The 24,972-nt window shown below is 43.5% G+C and overlaps 1 protein-coding gene across 3 annotated transcripts in view; it reads right to left on the bottom strand.

Moving 5' to 3' along the window:
- The window catches only part of stat6 (signal transducer and activator of transcription 6, interleukin-4 induced), a 42,836-nt gene extending 17,864 nt beyond the window's left edge, over positions 1 to 24,972 (bottom strand). For all 3 annotated transcript variants that reach the window (XM_056272863.1, XM_056272864.1, XM_056272865.1), the window contains exons 1-5: positions 24,170 to 24,972; positions 11,112 to 11,257; positions 8,506 to 8,650; positions 7,112 to 7,195; positions 1,221 to 1,407 (exon numbers count right to left, since the gene is read on the bottom strand). In XM_056272863.1, the coding sequence (XP_056128838.1) occupies positions 1,221 to 1,407; positions 7,112 to 7,195; positions 8,506 to 8,650; positions 11,112 to 11,245 (550 nt within the window). In that variant the 5' untranslated portion in view covers positions 11,246 to 11,257; positions 24,170 to 24,972. The remainder of the gene's footprint in view (positions 1 to 1,220; positions 1,408 to 7,111; positions 7,196 to 8,505; positions 8,651 to 11,111; positions 11,258 to 24,169) is intronic.

The raw sequence follows: 24,972 nt of genomic DNA, 5'->3' as shown, positions 1-24,972 counted from the left end.
TGGAGTGGAGGAAGTAAATCATTCAATAATTAGCAAAAATATGCTGTGCTGTCCGATAGATACTACATATTACTCTCCTGGCAATAATTCCACCCACTAAGTAAAAAATAAATAAGTTAAATCAAAGAATTAAATAAGTCACGGTAATAAAATTAATTGAGAATAAAATAAATCAAAAACATAGATCTTCAGAAATAGGTAAATGTTTATGTGTACTGGGTGATTAAACAAATGAGTTTTAATTCTCGTTTTATCATTTAGGCCTCAGGCTCTCACGCCACGCAACTGGATTGGCCTACAGGAGCTGCTGTAGCCTAACTGCCATACGAGTTAAGTACGACTGCAGAAGAAAAAAATGGCAAAGATTCCTCCTCAATCACTTTTTTTTTTTACTTCTATAAATTTATTTCTGATTTTTCTCCCAATTTAGTTGCCAATCGATCCCTATTTTAGTTTAAACTCCCACCCTCGTACCGCATGCGTTGGTCAACTGCATCTCTCCAGCAGGCCGTCTCGAAGGAGACGCCTCGCCACTTCCGTGACAAGGCAAATCCAGGCCGAACCACTGCTTTTTCTGACACACACAGAGACGCATTCATGTGACGAACACAAGCCGACTCCGCTCCCCTCCCGAAGACAGCGTTGCCAATTATTACTGCTTCACCGAGTCCGGCCATAGTCGGATCTGACGAGACCGGGGCGCGAACCCCGGTCCCCAGTGGGCAACTGCATCGACACAAAGCCGATGCTTAGACCGTTACACCACCGCAGACCCCTCAATCACTATTTTTTACATTGGAGTAGCCGCAAGCTGTGCAGTGCACAGTGTTCCTTTTCTTCACATTTCTTTAATGATGATGTTTTTAGAATTAGGCTACGTTCTTATAAAACTGTGCATAAGTCAACTTATGTCACTATTTTTTCTATTTGTTTAAATAGCAAAGAATTATTCATTAAAATAAATATTATGCAAAATCCAATTGCATTTATGCTTTGTCCTTCTTGTGTAGCGCATGCAGTATGACAAATGATGGAAAATCTCCATACAGAATGACTGGAGATTTTTCGCATTTGTCCAACAGTCCAGAACCTCCTCAGACAAATTGGCCGGCACCACATTCTCCAAGCCAAAACTGTGATATAAATATGTGTGTTTGTGTGTGTGTGTGTGTGCGCGCACGTGCATGCATGTTCATGTCAGCTCTGCTTTAAGATTTCACCTTGTGAGAACTCAAAGTTCTGTCTCTCCAAATTGAGGTCCTCTTGAAACTGGTGCATCTTCTGCCTGCAGTCCTGAACCTCCAGCACCTTGAGCACCAAGTGATCCACATCACGCATGTTGGGAGCAGAGACAGGCTCACTGCTTGGGGATTGCGGGAACTGAGGGACGTTAACTAGTTGGGGGGACTATAGGCAGACAAATTTATTTGAACATTTAAGTATACATATAAAATACAACAACAGCAATTATAATATCACAATGAAACATTATCAAGTCAAGTCAATTTTATTTGTATAGCCCAATATCACAAATTATTAATTATTATTATCATTATTAACAGTGTTTTTAACAGTTTCCAGTCTGGGTTTAGAGCATTTCATAGTACCGAGACAGCTCTCATTAGGGTCACTAATGACGTAAGTGCTGCCTTTGACACACACAGTCGATCACAACATCCTCTTACATCACTTTGACACTTGGGTTGACATCAAGGGCTCAGCTCTTAGCTTATTATGCTCTTACCTCACCAACAGAACTTTTTCTGTTGTTCTGGGTAACTCTACCTCCTTGATGGCTCAGTTGAGTTGTAGTGTCCCTCAAGACTCAGTTCTTGGTCCTCTTCTCTTCTCTATATTATATACATGCTGCCCCTTGGCCAGGTCAGTCAAAATCACAATGTGCTTTACCATTTTTATGCTGACAAGAATCAGTTATACATGCCACTAAAACCCATAGATCCTAGCACTTGAGTAAATCTCAAAACTTGCCTCTCAGACAATAAATCCTGGATGGATGCTCGAAAATTTTCTCAAATTTAATGTTAAGTCTGAGATCATTCTGTTCAGTCCCGAAAATTCCCTCAGCCCTTTTGTTACTAATCTTGGTGGTCTGTCAGGTAGTCTTAAGCAGGCTGCTAGGAATCTTGGGTAATATTCAATGCTAACCTCAGTTTTGATAATCAAATCAAACATGTTTTTCAGTCGGGGTCCGCGGTGGTGTAGCGGTCTAAGCTTGGGCTTTGTGTCAATGCAGTTGCCCACTGGGGACCGGGGGTCGCGCCCCGGTCTCGTCAGATCAGACTATGGCTGGACTCGATGAAGCGGCAATAATTGGCACCGCTGTCTTCGGGAGTGGGGCGGAGTCGGCTTGTGTTTGTCACATGAATGCATCTCTGTGTGTGTCGGAAAAAGCAGTGGTTCGGCCTGGATTCACCTTGTCACAAAAGTGGCGAGGCGTCTCCTTCGAGACTGCCGGCTGGAGAGATGCAGTTGGCAAATGCATGCAGTATGAGGGTGGGTGTTTGAACTAAAATAGGGATCGACTGGCCACTAAATTGGGAGAAAAAGGGAAAAATCAGAAATAAATTTATATAAAAAAAAAACATGTTTTTCAGTCATGCTTTCTCCAGCTCAAGCTAATCTCCAAAATTAGGTCATTTTTATGCTGATCTACAAAAAGTTGTACATGCTTTTAGCTATTCTCAGCCTTACTACTGTAACACACTTTACTCTGGTACCAGCAAGGGTACAAAACTCTGCTGCTCAGTTCATTACTGGGATAAAGAGGTATGGCCATATAACTCCTCTGCTTGCCTCCTACTGGCTCACTGTTATATTTTGAATTCATTTTAAAATGTTATTTCTCACTTTTAAGGCTTTAAATGGTCTTGCTCCTACATACATTTCTGATTAATTGATCTGGTATTTGCCCTTTCGACCATTAAGATCCGCAGATGGAGCCCTGCTGATTATTCAGAGTGATCGGGCTTTTGCTGTTAGAGCCCCCACACTATGGAACTCTTCCTGTTGAACTAAGACAAACCAAGTCTCTAGCTTCTTTTAAATATTATCTTAAAACTTTTTCTTTTTATGAAATCTTTTACTAATGTTTGATATTTGTTTTTATTTATTTATACTGTTTTTATTTCTACTCTTACTTATTTGGTCTTACTTTTATTTTTGCCTCATTTGGTTTTATTTCTTTGTAAAGCACTTTCTAACATTGTTTTAAAAAAGTGCTATATAAATAAAGTTATTATTATCATGATACATAAATTAAGCTTACAGATAAATAAAGCTTGGAAAATGAATTTTATCATTATCACTAATACACAACTTTCAAGAGCTGGACACTTCCTCTTTCAGAATGATAACCCTCCATTAACAGCAATAATGCTGAGCAGTCCTCTGTATGTCTTTGCAATGCTGCTGAAATTGTGCAGAGAAATGTCTGCCAGTGATGTCACTGGGATACAATCCATGAATGTGAAAGCTACATCCCTTACACTTAGGTTGCCACTACCCTCAATGAGCTGTATAGAAAAAGGCTAAACTATATAAGAAAATGCAGATAACAATGCTACATACTGCTATTGTAGCGAATGCTGCCACCGATTCACAGTTTGTCCATCAGTGACACCACTGGTGGACACTTTTGTGCACAATTTTGGAGGTGTTTCAGAGGCATCGTGATTTTATTCCCTTTAAGCAAAACACTCAATGGCTTTCTGTTAAAGGAGTCAGCCTCAGAGCTTTGCTTACAAAATAGTTATGTCTTTGGCAACTATATAAGATATATAAACCCCATCCATCCATTGTCTTAACCGCGTATCCTGCTCTCAGGGTCACGGGGATGCTGGAGCCTATTCCAGCAGTCATTGAGTGGCAGGTGGGGACACACCCTGGACAGGCTGCCAGGCCATCACAGGGCCGACATGCACATGCACACACACACACACACACACACACACACACACACACACACACACACACACACACACACACACACACACACACACACACACACACACACATTCATTCCTAGGGACAATTTAGTACCACCAATTCACCTGACTTACATGTCTTTGGACTATGGGAGGAAACCGGAGCCCCAGAGGAAACCTATGCAGACACGGGGAGAACATGCAAACTCCACACAGAGGACGACCCGGGATGACCCACCAAGGTTGGACTACCCTGGGGCTCGAATCCAGGACTTTCTTGCTGTGAGGTGACCGCGCTAACCACTGCGCCACAGTGCCGCTCCATATAAACCCCAACATATCTTTTTATTATTATTATTATTATTAATAATAATAATAATAATACATTTTATTTATGGGCGCCTTTCGTAGCACTCAATGACACCTTATAAAACACAGTTAAAAACAAGCAGTAATGTATGAGACATTATAAAGTCAAACAAAGCAGTGGTATACAATAAGTTAACACAACATATAGGTATAAATTCATAATCAGTGCAAAACTCAATGTGGGTTTAGCCATTAAAGTCAAGATCAGACCGAATATACCAGGTTGAAAAGGTGCATTTTGAGAAGGGATTTGAAGATGGAAAGAGAGTCAATATTTCAAATGTCTTGTGGAAGAGAGTTCCAGAGGCGGGGGTAGAATGACTGAAAGCTCTAGACCCCATGGTAGTCAAGCGGGCAGATGGTGGATGGCAGGAGAAGATCTGAGAGTACAGGAAGGTGTCTGGATGAGGAGGAGTTCGGAAAGATACAAAGGTGCTAGGTTATGAAGTGCTTTAAAGGTGAGAAGCAGAATCTTGAAATCGATACAATATTTAACAGGGCGCAAATGAAGTTGCTGAAGAACAGGAGTGATATGATCTACGAACGGAGTTCTGGTAATGATACAGGCAGCTGAATTCTGGACCAACTGAAGTTTATGAAGACACTTGAGAGGAAGACAAAAGAGGATAGAATTTCAGCAGTCAATACGGGATATAATCAGAGTGTGAATGAGAATGGCAGTACTTTAGGTGTAAGTGATGGGTGAAGACAATTAACTAGAGGTGGGACGATACTGGATCAAATTCTGAATCATTCGATATGGTCTTCACGGTTCGAGATGCTCCCCATTTCGCGAGATTATGTGCTAGAATGACCGGGATTTCACTCCTGTGTAAAACGACCATGGGCGGTCAAAATGACCACCAGTTTTTAAACTCTATATTCTGTCAAGATAAATACCCAGTTAAGATATTAATGCATTGCATATGTTAGTATGTCCGTTAGGAATGTTAGTATGTCTGTTAGGAAACGACTGACACCAAAGTTAACATTTTAACAACTTTAATAATGTAGCGAATTCAGGGGACAGCTGGGAATCCGCCACAGCCAGGACAGGAACCCGGGTCTCTCGCACCACAGGCAACGGTGCTAACCAGTTGACTAAAGGGTCCAACCCATTAGCCAATAGGCTAGTGAGTCTACACATCCGTGATCATTACAATGCTATTTTTCAAACAATTTAAAATTGCCACAATGCCTGTATACTGCAACACCTCAGTGGTAGTCATGGTGCGTCTGAAATGGCGGCTGTAGCTAGACATGTTGGAAATAATACCTGAAAATCAAAACGGAAAACGCATACTGCTAATCTAACAAACATAACAAGGCCTATAAAATGTGAAATGCAAAAAAGAACTGAACGTTGCGAAGGAAATGACACGAACAACACGTCATAAATAGTAACATGACGTGCATGATGACGCGCAAATTACACGTGGTCATTTTGACCGCTCATGGCCATTTTAGGTAGATCTTGTCATAACTTTTATTTTTTACAATTGATCTAAAACTAATTTTAATGCAAATATAGGCAATTTTAGGAGCATTCAGGGAGTGGCAGGTCTGCATCTTTTTTTCACAACGTTATTAAACTTTGAAAATCCAAAACAGTCAAAACGACCGCCTTGGTCGTTCTAGTAGTTTATAAAGTTTTTAAGTTTTAAAGTAAAGCAACTGTGTTACACAACAAGAAAAGATGGCACATTTTATTAGAACTTTTGCACTTGCATTATGTTTGAATATGTGCCTTGATAATGCCAAAATGTTGGGCCTAATTCTTAAAATAAATAAAAAATAGAGAACTGCAATGGTGTTTTGTCTCTTGCTTACCAAGGCATCCCCTGTATCGTATTGAATCGAAATCGTGAACCCTGACTCGTGAGACGTATCAAACCGTGAGATTTGTGAATCGTCCCACCCCTACAATTAATATTGCGTAGGTGGAAGTACACAGACCGAGTAACATTGCTGATGTGTGCTTCAAAAGATAATGTGCTGTCCAAGATGACATCCAGACTCTTAACCTGAGGGGAAGGAGGAACTACAGAATTGTCAATAGTCAGAAAAAAACTATCAGATTTAGCCTAAGTAGATTTAATACCTATAAGGAGAAACTCAGTTTTATCACTATTAAGTTTGAGAAAGTTGTATGAGAACCAGGATTTAATTTCCATTAAGCAGCCAGAAAGGGAAGTAGGCAGAAGAGTGGAAGTAGGTTTGGTGGATGGATAGAGCTGGGTGTCTTCCATGTAGCAGTGAAATTGAATGCTGAATTCTGAAAATGGGGCCAAGAGGTAGAAGGTAAAATAAATAGGAGGGGGCCCAAAACAGTGCCCTAGGCCTAGGGAACACTGTAAGTAACAGGAAAGGACTGTGATCTCAAATTTCTAGGTTGGACAAACTTAGTGCAGCCAGAGAGATATGATTTAAATTAGGTAAGAGAGGTGCCAAGGATTCCGATGGAAGCTAATCTCTCTCGGAGGATGCTATGCGAGACGATATCAAAGGCTACACTCAGATCAAGAAGCATGAGTATGGTTAAGAGGCATGAGTCAGCTGCCATCAACAGATCATTGGTGATTTTCATCATGGCTGCCTCTGTACTGTGAAAGGCTCAAAAACCAGACTGAAATTGTTCAAACAGATTGTTGTCAGTCAAGTGAGCTGAGCTGTAACTGTTCTTTCAAGTATAAAACCAATATGTATTTCCAAAATAGACCTTAAGCAACACAGCACCATCATGATGCCTCCTCATGGCTGAGGAGAATACAGTCAGTGTTAATTGTACAGGAACTTACAGCTTTGCTGAGCAGGACCCTCTCCTTCCTGAGGATATCTCTGACTAACACTCCAAACTGCAGAGGCTGCTGCTGGAACATGGTCTGGAAAGTAAGAGCATCTCTCATCAGTATATCAAGTCAGAATGGTTAGCTAAAAAGCAAAAGGGAAGGCAATGATGTCACCTAGGTCTACATAGCTTGTAATGCTAGAGTATATGTTAGTCACTGATACAGCAGAGATGTTAGCATCAGCTTGTTAAGTAGGGTTGGGTATCGAAAACGGTGCCCATATGGCACCGACCGAAATATCTCGGTCCTACCGAGTATCAAATTCTTTGGAAAAAAATGATGCCAAATTTCGAGACTTTACAGAAGACGACGTGAACACTACCGCAGCCAGCCAATCACTACCAGCATTGTTGTACACAGGCGACTGACTGACAAATCAGCATGAAGCTATTTGGTATGTGTGTGCGTCTTGTGCAGTTGAAAACTGGCGTGCAAGATTCAGTGAGCTACTATGCGTTCCAAAGCGTGGCTACACTTTGTAAAAATAGACAGCAAACCTGACACAGTAAAATGCAACTGCTGCAAAACGATCATCAAATGCAAGTCTGGGAATACGTCGAATATGATGAAACATCTGATCACGCATGGGATAAATTTACGAGTGGACAACTGCTCTGTGTTTGATAACGTTAATGTCCGTGCTGCTGCCAACGTTAAAGTTAGCTCTGGGACGTCTGCTGCTGGGTCTTCTTCTGGTGCCACTGCTAGCAATGATGAAACAGGTAAGGACGGTTATGATGATGTATATAAATAGGTTCACATACATTAAAGATGTCAGTTTGCACGTTGACCTCATTGTCATTGTTGATCTCACTTTCAATCTCAAGTGCTAGAGTACAGAACCAAGACAACACAATGTGTCAATGAATTATGGTGCTTGCCGTATAGAAAAGTAGTTTGTTGATAATCCTATAAGGTTTTCATAATATATAGTATCGAAAAAGTATTGTTTAGGTATCGTATCAATTTGGAGATACTGGTGTTGGTGTCGGTATCGAAAAATTTCAAACGATACCCAACCCTATCGTCAAGTGGACCATTATGACATGCACCTCAACTTAATAAGACTGCTTTCCAAGGTTCCTCACCTGAGATTTTTGTACCTATCACTTGAAATAAAATAATATAGCTTTCCACACTGTATATGGAGTAATAACAGCTGGGTGGTTAAATTGATTGATTTAACTTGCCCTTGACTTTAGAAGAATCGTCACCATTACACATTCTTTCATTAGATCGAAAAACAGTGACATCAAACTATCCCTGACTTTGCTGAAGACCCCTGATGATCCCTCAGACCACCACTTCAGGGAAACAAACATTGTAATATCTGACTTCCCCACCATGTTCCTGCTGATGTGCATTAGCCTCATCTTCTCCACCACGTTGGGTTTCTGATGAGCCAACGACTGTAGAATGGAGATGATCTTCTCCAGAAGATCCTTGGCCTGAACCTCTTGCTCCAACTTCTCCAGCTCAAAATCTTCCCTGAGAATACAAATGCACACATATCAGTCAATCAAACCTAGGAGATATCTGAAGTACATTATCAGGGACTCACAAACTGTTTTCCTTCTATACCGACCAATGTGCAAGCCATAGGACTCTCTCAGTCCTCCGAGTTGACAGGCAACCAACACCCCTCACCCAGCTTACAGCATCTTAAGACACAGGGCTCTAATTTCATGAAACTGAGCGTACACACACGTTTTAAGGTGCACATGGATGTGCTGAATATCTTTTTTGGTGATTTTGTTACCTAAGACACAGGCACAGCCCTGGTGCAGCACAACACAGTTGAAAAAGAGGTTGGGTTGAGGTTAAGATTGAGGTTGCATGAATACATTATAAGCACATGGTGTTGGGGCAGGCTTTGACTTAGCCAATCAAATCAGCTCCTCTCATACCCTTTGAATGCACTGTGGTGCAGCATACTGTCATTTTCATCATGGATGAAGAGGGAAAAAACAAACTAACAGCATGCAAGTAGATCATTACTAAACAGCCTTGCTTAAATAACTCACAAATTGACTTCAGTGTTGTCGCATTTTGCACAAGCCGATAGAGATTGAAAATTGACACAAAAGTTTAGTCTAGTGCCTGACAGGAGTCAAATTTCACCTTCCAATCCCTGACACACAAAAAAAAATCTCCTGTCCCGTCCTGTCCCACTCACTATGTCGACAGTAGAAATTATGCCTGTCCTACAGGAATTTCATGAGAATCATGTGACTCACAGTATTCCAGATGTTACTCTCTTGTATAGATAGATTTTACTCTTGTATCAATAGATTTTACTTTATTTTACTCATGGAGTGGCTACATCTGTCTGGACCAGACAGATATTCACCTCACCATGTTAAGTTGAATTTTCCTTGTGTCATGACGAGTGCAAATTCTTTGATTCAGAATCAAATTCAACAGCCACATATCGATGTTTTTTTATAATCAAATTAGTCAGAATTTTGCAATCAGTTAGTTGTTGCTATTGGTTTAATGATTTATTTCAGTGAGGTGCAATGCACGGGATAACAGCCATTAAATTTGGACAGATGTTCCCGTGTGCCTAGGCTCAGACTGCCACACAGGAATAGCTCATTGCAACTGCATCCTTGCTTAGACACGGTCTGAGCTTGCGGAGGTTTAAGCACAATTTCAAGCCAAAATGTACGCCAAATTCGTACTATGCCAGCAAATCTGCGTTAACACATCCCCAATTGTGCCATCACACCCATCTTGGCAGAGGAGAGTTCCTTTTGAGCAATGAAATGACCAAACAGACACAGAAAGGACAAACTCACCTTGCACCCAAGGAAACTGCCGATCAGCCTGGGTTTATGCCTCTGCTGGCTCTGCGCCGTCACAAACATAGAGCCTACTATCTCATCTGCTATTGTTGCATATTATTTGCACTAAACTGTTAATATTTTTAACTTCAATTTCTTATTATTCACGAGAAGTTTATTTTATTATCCCATTTTATCCACTTTTATTGAGCTTGTTTTAATATGATCTAGGCTTATTTTGTGTTTCAGATTGCTGTTTTTTATTGAGATTATAGAGCAAGCATCTCATTGCAAACAACTACTAAGCGTGCTGTCTGTGCATTTGAAAAATAAACTTGGTTATAATTTGATTGTACACCACCAAACCCCCCCCCTTTTTTTCTCCCAATCGTACTTGGCCAATTGCCCCACTCTTCCAAGCCATCCTGGTCGCTGCTCACCACATGCATCCTCCAATACATGTGGAGTCGCCAGCCACTTCTTTTCACCCATCCGACAGTGGGGAGTTTCGCCAGGGGGAGATAGTGTGTGGGAGGATCATGTTATTCCCCCAGTTCCCCCTTTCCCCCGAACAGGCACCTCAACCGACCAGAGGAGGTGCTAGTGCAGTGACCAGGACACATACCCACATCTGGCTTCCCACCCACAGACATGGCCAATTGTGTCTGTAGGGACGCCCGACCAAGCCGGAGGTAACAAAAGGGATTTGAACCGGTGATCCCCATGTTGGTAGGCAACGGAATAGACCGCCACGCCACCCAGACGACCCTACACCATCAAACTGTATGCATATAGCACATTTCACACATAAAAATGCAACACACTTTGTGTAGGTAAATTAAAAATTGAGGGAAATAAACATTTCTTTATACCTAGGATAAAGAGTGTGTGTGTGTGTGTGTGTGTGTGTGTATGTGTGTGTGTGTATGTGTGTGAATTCGAACTTTGGCTAAGACTAAAAACGTGTGTATGTTTAGCTTGTCTGGTGGTTAAACACACACAAAAGCAAACTCAAAACGTATATGTAAACACACAGATAGATGAATTTGTGTGTTTATAAACCATGTCTATGTAATCCGTTAACGTAAGTGTGCGTGTGTGTGTGTGTGTGTGTGTGTGTGTGTGTGTGTGCACGCGCACGCGTTCAAGGGTGTGTGTTATACCATCTTTGTTCCTCAATCCATTCAGCCAGGAAATATCTGACTTCTATGGGGAAGGTAGTTGGGGGATAAAGATCCGTGACTGTCTGCGTTGGCAGGTATCTGAATAGCTGGTTCATCTGCGCCCACTGAGCCATTGTTGAGCAGAGCTGCCAGAAAAAAGGACATCTGTTAAAAACAAACTTGACACTTAAATGGAATTCAATGATTACTAGAAAATTATGTTATAAATGAATTTGTCATGTCAGGATAGGCCATAAGAGCTGTCAGGAAACCAAATGTAAATTGTACTGAATCCATCATTAAGTAATTCAACCAGAACTAGGCTACCGTAGTAAGACAATAGGCTAACTGTATTAACATTTTATTCTTCTATGTTAAGAACACAATTGATTTTAAATTAATTTTCCCACTCAAATATTTGGGTACCATGCTAAATAAAACAAAAATAAAAAATAAAAAATAGGATTTTCATTGCAAAGTAGCAACACTTCATGGACATGTGTAAACACAGTCTATACAGCTAAAAGGCCAAAATTGCCAAATTGAACATCGGGAGAGTGCCTGAATCTGTCCATATATCCTTTTATGGTGGGGAATCATGTCTGAATCATCTGCAGAGTCAGAGTAGTATGATGCAGCACCACCTGAAAAAAACCACAGAAATCAAACTCCCTTATGCAAAGAAGAACTATCACCATGAACCCATGAGACATCGCTGTCAAGAGTCTGATGCGTCAGCTTCGTCAGCCACCCTCCTGCAGGCTCTGAAGCATCACTAAAGCCTCAGCGACATTCTTCACTCCTATTCCAATTCAATTCTCTCCTGATATTTTAGTGTCTGAGATGACAGTGGTTCTAAATCCTGTCCTTGGGTACCACTAGTACTGATTGCTGGTTTTCTATTGTGCCATGTAGTTCATCACATTCACTTACCGTTATTCCAACCTCGAATCAGGGAGATTTTAGACCAACAGCTGATCAGGAGATTGTAGAACTGTCATGATCCTCCCTGAATTCCTTCCTTCTTTTATTCATACTTTATTCATTCAGTCTATTCATTTGTTTTCATGGTTACAAATTCTCCTGTCATTACAGAACCTGCCACTTCCTCATGCCATGCTATCACCTCATTTCTTACACCTGGTTTTCCCAGCCCATTTTCCCACCTGCAGCTCGTTCCCTCATTAGTCTCTCAGCATATATACAGTGGTGTGAAAAAGTGTTTGCCCCCTCCCTGATTTCTTATTTTTTTGCATGTTTGTCACACTTAAATGTTTCAGATCATCAAACAAATTTAAATATTAGACAAAGATAACACAAGTAAATACAAAATGCAGTTTTTAAATGAAGGTTTTTATTATTAAGGGAAAAAAAATCCAAAGCTACATGGCCCTGTGTGAAAAAGTGATTGCCCTCTAAACCTAATAACTGGTTGGGCCATCCTTAGCAGCAACAACTGCAATCAAGCGTTTGGGATAACTGGCAATGAGTCTTTTACAGCGCTGTGGAGGAATTTTGGCCCACTCATCTTTGCAGAATTGTTGTAATTCAGCCACATTGGACGGTTTTCGAGCATGAACCGCCTTTTTAAGGTCATGCCACAGCATCTCAATCGGATTCAGGTAAGGACTTTGACTAGACCACTCCAAAGTCTTCATTTTGTTTTTCTTAAGCCATTCAGAGGTGGACTTGCTGGTGTGTTTTGGATCATTGTCCTGCTGCAGAACCCAAGTGCGCTTCAGCTTGAGGTCACAAACAGATGGCCGGACATTCTCCTTCAGGATTTTTTGGTAGACAGCAGAATTCATGGTTCCATTTACCACAGCAAGTCTTCCAGGTCCTGAAGCAGCAAAACAGCCCCAGACCACCACACTACCACCACCATATTTTACTGTTGGTATGATGTTCCATTTCTGAAATGCTGTGTTACTTTTACGCCAGATGTAATGGGACACACACCTTCCAAAAAGTTCAACTTTTGTCTCGTCAGTCCACAGAGTATTTTCCCAAAAGTCTTGGGGATCATCAAGATGTTTTCTGGCAAAACTGAGATGAGCCTTTATGTTCTTTTTGCTCAGCAGCGGTTTTCGTCTTGGAACTCTGCCATGCAGGCCATTTTTGCCCAGTCTCTTTCTTATGGTGGAGTCATGAACACTGACCTTAACTAAGGCAAGTGAGGCCTGCAGTTCTTTGGATGTTGTTGTGGGGTCTTTTGTGACCTCTTGGATGAGTCGTCACTGCGCTCTTGGGGTAATTTTGGTCGGCCAGCCACTCCTTGGAAGGTTCACCACTGTTCCATGTTTTCGCCATTTGTGGATAATGGCTCTCACTGTGGTTCGCTGGAGTCCCAAAGCTTTAGAAATGGCTTTATAACCTTTTCCGGACTGATAGATTTCAATTACTTTGTTTCTCATTTGTTCCTGAATTTCTTTGGATCGCAGCATGATGTCTAGCTTTTGAGGATCTTTTGGTCTACTTCACTTTGTCAGGCAGGTCCTATTTAAGTGATTTCTTGATTGAGAAGAGGTGTGGCAGTAATCAGGCCTGGGTATGGCTAGAGAAATTGAACTCAGCTTTCCAAAGATGTGATAAACCACACTTAATTTATGTTTTAACAGGGGGGGGGGGCAATCACTTTTTCACACAGGGCCATGTAGGTATGGATTTTTCTTTTCCCTTAATAATAACAACCTTCATTAAAAAACTGCATTTTGTGTTTACTTGTGTTATCTTTGTGTTATATTTAAATTAGTTTGTGTTATGTCTGCACACATCGGCAGTGCTGCATTTGATTTGGTGCTGTTCTATTGTGCTGGGATCGATTGGTGATGCCTGCGGGCTCTGGGTTGTTTGATCAGGTCTGCCTGTGATGCTGTGTCAGTCTAAATAAAGAATGCAACGTAGAGGTTGTGTCGAGCGACAGCGCTGTGTCCTGACGTGATTTCTAAATACAATATTGGCGACGAGGATGGCTGATATCTCTCTCCCACCACCTGCCCCCTTCCTGGCATTACCTGGCGAGCCTCCGGTACCATGGACTCGCTGGCTACATAGTTTTGAAAATTACATCATCGCCTCAGGGCTCGACGACGTGAGCCAGGCTAGGAAGACGGCTCTGTTGCTTCACTGCTTGGGAGCAGAGGGTCATCGTGTGCTCGGGACTCTGGGGAACGTCACAAGCTTTGCCGAAGCTGTGGGACTTATGAGCACCCATTTCGCTGCTCCACAGAGTGCCCTCCTTCGGCGATTTATATTCCGTCAGCGACACCAACTGCCTGGCGAGTCTGTGCGGCAGTACGTAGCTAATTTGCGAGGGCTAGCTAGCTCATGCAAGTTTGGCGCGCTTCAGGACGAGATCTTTCCCGACCAGCTTATCGAACACACCAACAACGCAAAGGTGCGTGAGACTCTCCTGCTGGAAAAAGACGATCTGCTGCTTTCCAGAGCAATTACCATCGCACTACAGGTTGAGAGAGCAGCTGAGTGTGCTGCTATGCTAAATACACAGCAAGTGGCCACCTCCAGTCAAGCTGCCAACGACTTCTACCTCTAGTCACGGCTTCCCCTCGGGACGCAACCCAGCCAGGGCGAGGCGGGCGCCGACTCCACTGAGGACGTCTTGCAACTGCAACGACAGCGTTCTCGGCCCCGCCCTCAACAGTCCTGTGGTAACTGTGGATCTCGGTCTCATGTTTCAAGGGCTCAGAACTGCCCTGCCCGTGGCCAGACATGCCGTAGCTGCGGTAAGCAAAATCACTTTGCCAACGTCTGTCGATCTTCCCCAGCTGGGTCAGGGGGCCACACCCCCCAGTCTTCAACCACCATCATTCACAAGGTGAGCTCTGGGCCAGTGTCATTCAAATCTTACACAGTCAACATTAATGATGTGTGCATCCCCCTGCTGTTGGACACCGGTGCAGGTGTGTCTCTCCTGAATGTTGATACCTACAGTCCATTTTTCGGTTCACTGACACTGTCCGCACCCTCAGCTGTCCTCTGTGGGTATGGTGACTCCAAAATCGATCTGGTTGGGTCTCTCCAAGTGACTGTCCGCTATGGAACCAAGCTGGTGCCCAATGCAGTTTTTCATGTGGCATGCCGTGGGGCCAACCTAATGGGCCTGGACCTGTTCTCCGCTCTGGGGTTCTCCCTCTTAGACACAAGGGGGGCAGCAATCCTGACTGTTGCCACGCCTTGGCAGCAGAAGTGGCCATCGCTGTTTATGGGGCTGGGCTGCCTCTCCGCCTTCGCCCATCAACCTCTCCTCAACCCTGTTGTGAAATCTGTCATCCAACCACTGCACCGCATCCCGTTGGCTCTCCGTGATGGGGTCGCCGCCGAGCTGCAACAACTGCTGGAAGCTGGCATCATTGAACCGGTGGACGCGTCACCTTGGGTCTCAAACCTCGTGGTGGCTAAGAAGAAGTCAGGGGGCCTGCGTGTCTGCATCGATCTACGTGCAGTAAATAAGGCAGTGGTCCCTGATAAGTATCCACTGCCCACCTCAGAAGAACTCACTGCTCAGTTCTATGGCTCTGAGGTGTTCTCCAAGCTCGACCTCAGACAGGGGTACTTACAGGTGCCCCTCCACCCCAGCAGCCAAAACCTCACAGCCTTTGTGACACATGCAGGAGTGTTTCGCTACACCAGGATGCCTTTCGGTCTCAGCTCCGCCCCTAGCTGCTTCCAGAAAATCATGGTCTCCGTGCTGGCTGGCATACTGGGCATGGCCATTTATCTGGACGATATAGTGGTACACGGGCCCACCAGTGAAATCCACGACAAGCGCCTGTAGAACCTGATAATGTAATAAATCCCCGATAATGTAATAACCCTGATAATGTAATAAAAAAATGCACTTGAGGCCATTGAAAATACAATAAAACCTGATAATGTAATAACTTCCTGATAATATAATAAAATGATCCAACTGAGAAAAAACGTGTGGAAGTAGCTTGGAGGTAGCTTTGAGGAAGAGTAAAGCATTCATGCACGTCCAACGTTGACCTGTCGGTGGTGCTAGACCTCTCGAGCTTGCGTTGCTTAAACAGTATCACCACTTGAATCCATTTATGGGTGGTCTGCTGTTAAATTATTACAATATTGGGGAATTATTACATTATCAGGACCAGGGAAATGAAGGCTAACCTGATAATGTAATAACGTCCCGTTAATGTAACACATTATTATATAATTGGTAAAAAGTTTATTACATTATTGGGAAATGCACTTTATTACATTATCAGGAAGTTATTACATTATCAGGTTTTATTGCATTTTCAATGGACTCAATAGCAGATTTTTATTACATTATCGGGGTTATTACATTATTGGGAATTTATTATATTATCAGGTTCTACAGCGCCTCAACATGGTCTTCGCAGCCCTGTCCAAGCACAAGCTAACTCTCAATGCTGAGAAATGTGTCCTCTCTGTGCCAGCCATCGAGTTCGTGGGGTTCCAGCTGTCAGCGAGCGGTGTAACTCCACTACAATCCAACGTGGACGCCATTCAGGCCATCCCTGAGCCCAGCTCGGCCGCCCAGGTCGCCTCCTTCCTGGGTATGACAAGTTACTACCTGAGGTTTCTTCCCCAGTACTCTGCGACCACAGCCCCCCTGCGCCAGCTGCTGCGTAAGGACGAGTCATGGGTGTGGTCAAAGGCATGCAGTGACGCTGTGCGTGATCTCAAGACTCAACTGACTTCACCACCAGTGTTGGCTCACTTCGACATCTCCAGCTCCACCTTTATGACCTGTGACGCGTCAGCCACAGCGATAGGGGCTGTGCTGTCTCAAACCCAGAACGGTGTGGGGAAGCCTATCGCCTTCGCCTCCCGTGCCCTCAACCTGACCGAGCAGCGGTACTCCGTGGGTGAGCGTGAGGTGTTAGCCTGTATCTGGGCTTGTGAAAGGTGGCACCTCTACCTCTATGGCCGCTCCTTCACCCTCAGGACAGATCACCAGGCCCTGACAGCGCTGCTGTCCACATCTGGGACAGGCCACAAACCCCTGAGGCTGCACCGCTGGTCGGACCGCCTCCGCCAGTACAACTTCAGCCTGCAGTTCACCCCAGGCAGAGACAATGTTGTCGCCGACCTGCTCTCTCGCTCTGTCTCCACCCCAGCTCCACAGACGGACACTGACTGTGTGGAAAAGGACATTGTCCAAATGCTACACACACCCCTTCAGGCCACTGTCTCTCTGCAGAAGCTGAGGGCAGCCTCCGAACAGGACCCTGTCCTCTCCCAGCTCCGCACCTACATCCAGAACGGCTGGCCTCACAAGGTCCCAGAGGAGCTGGCTGCGTTCGCCCTAATCAGACAGGAGCTCTCCTGCTGGAACGACACCTGCGTGGCACGTGGGTTTTGCACAGTGGTCCCAGCTGCTCTCCGTGCACGTGTTTTGAAAATGGCGCATGAAGGCCACCTGGGCATTGTGAAACTGAAACAGCACTGCCGAGACCTGGTGTGGTGGCCGGGGATAGACAGAGATATTGAGGCTCTGGTGAAGGACTATTCTGCCTGCCTTGTGAGTGGCAAGACTGGCCACCAGGCTCCCCCACCCCTGCAACCTCTCGCCTGGCCCTCTCAGCCCTGGGAACACCTGCAGTTGGACATTTGTGGTGAGATCCATGGAGTTCCCCACCACCAACGCTTCATGGTGGTCGCCTACGATCTACACTCAAAATGGCCTGAACTCACCACTTCCAGCACTGTGACCTCACAGATCATCATTGACTTCCTGGACTCTCTCTTCTCTCGCTGGGGCCTCCCAAAGACCATCACCACTGACAATGGCCCTCAGCTGGTCTCTGCTGAGTTCGCTGCTTATCTCGAAAACAAGGACAGCCGTCATATACGCACTGCGTACTACCACCCCCAGGCCAATGGCGGCGTTGAACGTTTTCACCAGTCACTGAAGAACGGCCTCAGAGCACACATGGCCCAAGGGTGCTCTTTCACGCAGGCCATCCGTCACACTCTGCTGCACAATCGGGCCACACAGCACTCGACCACAGGCGTCTCCCCAGCCTCTCTCATGCTAGGCCGGGAACTGTGCATGCCCCTTGACAGGCTCCACCCCTCCACACCTCAGGCACCTCCCTCTGGGGTCAGAGCCTCAGTCACTCGTCAGCAGACGCGGATGAAGCAACGGTTTGACCAGTCAAAACGAACCAGGGTGCCAGACATCAATGTGTCAGACTAGGTCAGGGTCCGCAGGCCCCACAGGGACAATAAAATGGCTTCATACTGGTCCTCTCCTCTCCAAGTCACCCATCAGCTGGGCCCAGCCACCTACCTCCTCAGCGATGGCACTCGGTGGCACTCCAGTCATCTACGGAAGGTGTCAGCTCCGCCACACACAGCTGGTGACACAACCATAGCCATTCCCTCAGCATGGCGAGATGCCCCGGGGCTTCATGCAGCTCCTACACGGGCCCCAGACATTCCTGGGCCTCAGCTTCCCCTGCCTTCTCCCTCCCCACCTTGGCCTGCCCAGCCTCAGGCCGCCTCGCGACCTGTTTGCACACGTTTACGCCCTGGCCACCTAGAGGACTTTGTGTCAACCTTTCATGTTTGAAATCCTGCCGGGGGGGGGGGGATTTTATGTCTGCACACATCGGCAGTGCTGCATTTGATTTGGTGCTGTTCTATTGTGCTGGGATCGATTGGTGATGCCTGCGGGCTCTGGGTTGTTTGATCGGGTCTGCCTGTGATGCTGTGTTAGTCTAAATAAAGAATGCAACGTAGAGGTTGTGTCGAGCGACAGCGCTGTGTCCTGACGTGATTTCTAAATACAATAGTTTGATGATCTGAAACATTTAAGCGTGACAAACATGCAAAAAAATAAGAAATCAGGAAGGGGGCAAACACTTTTTCACACCACTGTATATGTATAAAATCCAGTGAGTCAAGTAAGTTATTTATGAGAGAGTACAAGCCTGTTTCATGCCATAAGCAATCATCAGCTGTCAATATTTTGACAGGCTTGTACTGTCTCATAAAGAATTTACTTGACTCTTTGCTCCGTACTTGTTGAGCACCTTCCCTACCGTTGAGTGTTTCTTTTAAAACAAAGTGAAAAAAGTTTTAATGCATTACAGTACAGGCCTGTTTTGTGTGTCGTGCACTCATCAGCTGCTAATGATGAGTGCATGATGCACGAAACAGGCCTGTACTGCAATGCATTAAAACTTTTTTTCCTGCAAAAAAAATAAAACTTTTTTTCCTGTAAAAAAAACCAAAAAAACAACGCTATATACATAAATATATATATATATATACTAGAAGAACCCCGCTACAATGTAGCGGTCTGGTTATCAACCCATCTAAATCTCCCTCCTCTTCATCCTGCCAGCTAACCGCCTTCCCCCTGCCCCTAACCCCCCCCCCTCACTCTAACTCCCTCCCACCAAATGCTCAGAATCATCTGAAATGCCGAGAAAAGTGGTTTACCCCCCCCACTCCAACTCCCTCCCCCCAAATGCTCAGAATCATCTGAAATGCCAAGAAAAGTGGTTTTTAGCCATTTTTAGAAAATGCATATTTTGCATAATTATGCATAATTATTTTAATTTTCTGCTATTTTTCTGGTCCTCTCTGGAACAATACCTACGACCGCCAAAAAAAATTAGGATCATAAGTGCATTTTTGCAAAAATGCATATATTTTGCATAATGCCAAAACATTTCTAAGTCCCAGAAATTTTTTTTATATACGTAGGTGAAAAAATCAAAGATGCTCAGAATCGTCTGAAATGCCGAGAAAAGTGGTTTTTAGCCATTTTTAGAAAAATGCATATTTTGCATAATTATGCATAATTTTAATTTTCTGGGATTTTTCCCTTACTCTCTGAGACAATGCTCTAGTTTTCGGTCCCGCTATCTACACTAACTAACACACACACACACACACACTAACACCACACACACACACATTACGAAAATATATGAGTAGATATATATACATTATTGGTCCATATCCACTAGTTCTTTGCGAGATTGTCTTTTGTATTACGCTAAGGTTTCCAGCACTTAATACCCGATTCCTGAACCTTCTTGTCTGGACTTCAGCCTGATCCCCTGGACGCTGATTCTCTGCCTGATCCCTGCCGGTTAAGTTTGCCTTCTCTCATTGATCTCATGGTCTTACCATTGCGTTTTCTGGAATACACCTCATGAACTTTGATTTCTTACCTGATAATTTCTGTGTCGTGCTCGTGGGTTCTTGACATTTCTGAGTCAGTGGGCATTACAGTAACAACTATTGCACACACACAAAAAAACAGCAGTACAGGTGTTACCCGGGGACCAGATTGAGAACCACTATAATGAGACAACGCAAATAAACAATAACCATTGCCAATGTAATGTGTGATGCAGGTGTGAATTAGCACAAGAGCAGACACCGAAACCAAACACCTTTCGCAAACTACAGTTTTGTTTTTTTTTTGTTTTTTTGGGGGGGAGGGGGATTTCCCCCCCCCCTTTTCTCCCCAGTGGTACCTGGTCAATTACCCCACTCTTCCGAGCCCTCCCGGTCTCTGCTTCACCCCCTCTGCTGATCCAGGGAGGGCTGCAGACTACCACATGCCTCCTCCAATACATGTGGAGTCGCCAGCCACTTCTTTTCACCTGACAGTGAGGAGTTTCACCAGGGGGACGTAGCACGTAGGCGCCCCGACAGACCAGAGGCGGTGCTAGTGCAGCGACCAGGACACATACCCACATCCAGCTTACCACCCGCAGACACAGTCAATTGTGTCTGTAGGGACGCCTGACCAAGCCGGGGGTAACGCAGGGATTCGAACTGGCGATCCCAGTGTTGATAGGCAACAGAATACACCACTATGCCACAGTTAATAAGACCACTATGGCTGCACAAGTACTCAAAACCTTTTTGTGTTTTGAAATACTGATCTCGTAAAAATTGTCAAATATGTACATATTTAGGAAAGGTCAGGGATCAGGATCAGTAGATTTGGAGTTTTCATGTGATCAAAGCTATGACACACATAAATTTCAAACAAGTCAAAATGACTATCAGCCATCCTAGAGTTAATTCAGACAATATTTGAACTATGAGTAGAGACAAAAAGGAAATCTTGTTGGGAAAGATATATTTATAGACCACACTATTGGCAGAAGGTTAGTCTTGGCCTCTAAAGACATCTGTGGTCTTCCCAGCAATAATTGCTTGCCTTTCTTCACACAAAAAATTGGACCTCGGGGAAATTGCCATTTAGTATAGGAGTGAATGCAGAACTTACATGTTCTGCATTCACTCCCAAATGTTGGTGCTGTGGCTGACTGGAGGAGCCCAAAAATCAAGTACAGCAAGAAGAGTTTAGAGATGGCAACAGATGTTTTAAATCTTGTACTGGCCAACAAACAAACATGTCTTGCATATTTTACCAGTTTCCCATAAGGCAAGAAAAGCAATTGGGATTTCACACTGCCCATGTTTTGTAAGCCTGATTCTAGCTTCTCATGCTTACATATTTACCGTTGTGATATTTGAACGTATATGATATGACATAAGTTACTATCACAGTGACTATCAGCAAATAACCATAATCTTTGTGGTTCAGATTCATGTTCATGTGTGACATGACTGTGATTGTGAAACATTTTTACTATTACATCCTGTCTTTGACAGTAAGGTGTCCTGGTTTCCTGTACGACTTAAAATGTAATGTCATGCACATACACGTACAGAATGTAACCAGTAATCATACAGATTATATGTATTATAATGAGATTATTCAATTTCAATGGCAATGTTCTGAAATCTCATTGAAAATGTTTCAGATCGGTCATCAGACCTTTTATTCAATACTGAGCAACAGTTTACGACTGTGGTTTCATACTGGGCAAATTTTGCATCTTCAGTTATACTTTTATAGACAAAAAAGTGGTAATCCTTTAGAAGTGACCAAATGAAAAGCAAATAGAATTGTTCCGTTGTTAAAAACAATAACAGCAATCACACCAACAATGACCAAACACCTGTTTACTGGTAACATACACAGCTCTCACGTGGTAACATGCAACCAGTTGGATGGATCCAAATTTAATTGGCTGCTAAAGAATACGTTCCCATGTGGGACCTGCTGTTGTGTTTGAATTCAGACCACAACACAACAGATTTTGTAGCGCCATCATTTTTTTTTAAAACATAAAAATAAAAGGGTCATTTAATTTTTCAGGAAAAGCTTTTATGAGCACATTCATATGATTCCTGTGGAACTTCCATACAGTAGTGTCTTTAAAGAGGTGGGCAGATCAGTAATGCTCACCAACACCAGGACGGGCCACCTGACTGCTTCGCTAAAGAAACTTCAGCTGGAAAAACTGGTTTGGTGTGATCTCAGCAAATACTGTTACTCTAAATGCACATCACTGTGTCTCTATCTAAACAACTAACCATTGAATTGATCATGTGGTTTAACTAATGCCATGTGTTGGTTTCTTTAGATTTGAATAATTTTCACATCTATGAAGACTTTGTTGTGACACCACACAACTATGCAGAAAGTGTTTTGCCAATTACGACTGGAAAGCGAAAATGGTGTGGTCGGATTAAGCTGGCAATGCATAGTCAGTGGCTGGTATCCACTATAGTGGTCAGGGTACACTACATCTTATGAAGATGATGATGATGATGATTTATATCGTACATGTAAATAAGCAGGATATAACATACAGATAAGATATTGCCAAAAATCTGAAGTGATCAACAAATCCACACACCAAACTCAGCGAACAAATCTCCGTATGTATCAGATTATTTGGTACATGTTCGAAAAGGAGTAGGAGGAAGTATACACTTATTTTTTTTTATCTATCATTAACACAACACTGCTATTGGTTTGTATAGTTTGCGTAAAGAGATCAATACCCCCCCATAGAACAAAAACACACATAATAAAGACTGTAATGAGAACTAGTTTGTATTACAAACGCTGTGGTTTTGTTCCAGCAGTCTGTCAAAGTGGTCTCCAAAACATTTTTCATTAAAAAACCTTTAAGGACATTCATATCTTATTTAATTCCATGTCCATCATGGTCCACACTCAAGAGATATTCAGTGTAAATTATATGGATGAAGATTTAAAACACCTTGTCTATGTCAAAGTCATCCAACATAAGGTTCAGTCTCTGGATAACCTCACATAGCAGAGCTGCAGTTCTTTGGCCTCTGAGTCTGGGGGAGAACTTTTCATGCTAAGATAACGGGGGAACAACTAAATTCTGTTTTCAAGAGTGCTTATTCATCATTTGGTTACTTTTAATAATATAACAAGAAGAAAACCATGTGGATCTTTTTTTATTATTATTTTTTCTTTAGCATTAACTGTATCTCATAATCTATATTAAAGTGTGGCGTTTGTTATGAGTATTTGGTTCATTCCACACGTTCAGCACTAAACTGCCTGTCTATTTCTCTCAAGCCGAGCTAAATGACAGCTTCAACAACACAGGAACACCATGTTGTTTTAATGCATACTTGCCATAAGGGGCCAGCATCACTAAAAAGTTGACAGGTGGTCCAACAGACAAACCAGACTAAATTGTTGACTAAATTGCCAACGATTACACACACACACACACACACACACACACACACACACACACACACACACACACACACACACACACAAAATTGTAGATCATAATTTTCAGGACTGTTGTAGACCCACGTCTCACAATTGGAGCTAGTAAAAGCATGATGCCAATCAAGCACGCTATGTGCAAAAGCACGAGTCCATGCCTATGGGCATAGGTTAATAGGAGTACTAATAGGAGTGGTTGGGGCAGGTCTACGGTTCGAGTCTCCCCTTTCAACGGGTCTGTTTTTGTTCTAGTTAGACTCGTTGCTTAAAATGACGACTACGTTTAGTCAATACATTAAAACACGTGTTAGAAATCATCTGCAAACTGCGCATCAACCCCCGACTGAGGAGAGCTTGAGGCCTAGCGGCGTAAAGGCCCCGAATTAATCAATATATGTTAACAGACGTGAAGTGACGTTAAAGGACGACCAACATGACTTACCCTCTGCCGAACGAGTTCGATAACAGTCGCCTCTGCTCTCAACACATCTCAAAAGTTGTTTTACTCTTCGGTCCTTTTCTTCGCCCCAACTTCACAGGTACTCCCCACGTTTTAAAACGTTGATAAAAATGTCCATTGTCTTTATCCTTTTGAGTTTGGTAACACCACCGGCAAGACGACTCCCCCCCCCCTCTCTCTCTCCCCGGTTGTCGTTAGAATATAGCAGGAAAACAAGTTCGACAAATCTACATGGAGGCAAGGCGAGTGAAAGCCCACAAGTCGCAGAAAGCAGAGTACTTCCCTGTTAAAACGGGGAAGGAGAGCGCAGCCTATTTCCTGCAACTCGGGGTTTATTTCACACAAGGCGAAATGTATCCGAGTTCAAGTGCAAAAGTCCCAAGTAGGAGACTTGTGTTTTTTTGTGTGTGTCGTGCACATGGGTTGAGAATGTCGTCTACTTTATTTTTTATTATTTTGTTTTTGTTTTTTGCAAAATCAAGCGCAAAAGTCCAAAGTATAGCTCTGCACGTGACCCACCCAGTTTTGCACTGTGTTTCAAGTCGTGTTCGATCCCCCTTGTTGTCGTCCAATTTAGGTGTCTTTTCTTACCTGGATTACTGAGCATGCATAAAGACAAGACAACTTAGATGTCTGTTCCAAGGATCCGAATCGTATCCCTGGTTCAAAATCTCTTTTGCCACTGTATTCTGGCGGTAAGGCACGCCTGAGTACAAGAGGTACATGTAATAAGGAATATAGACCAGCCCCTTTAAAACCGAAACTGTTCGAGCCTGCTGGATGAT

This window comes from Lampris incognitus, chromosome 2 (assembly GCF_029633865.1).
Source record: "Lampris incognitus isolate fLamInc1 chromosome 2, fLamInc1.hap2, whole genome shotgun sequence".
In the NCBI taxonomy this organism is placed as follows: domain Eukaryota; kingdom Metazoa; phylum Chordata; class Actinopteri; order Lampriformes; family Lampridae; genus Lampris; species Lampris incognitus.
Note: the sequence above shows the minus strand (reverse complement) of the source record. Positions and strands in the feature narration are given on the sequence as shown.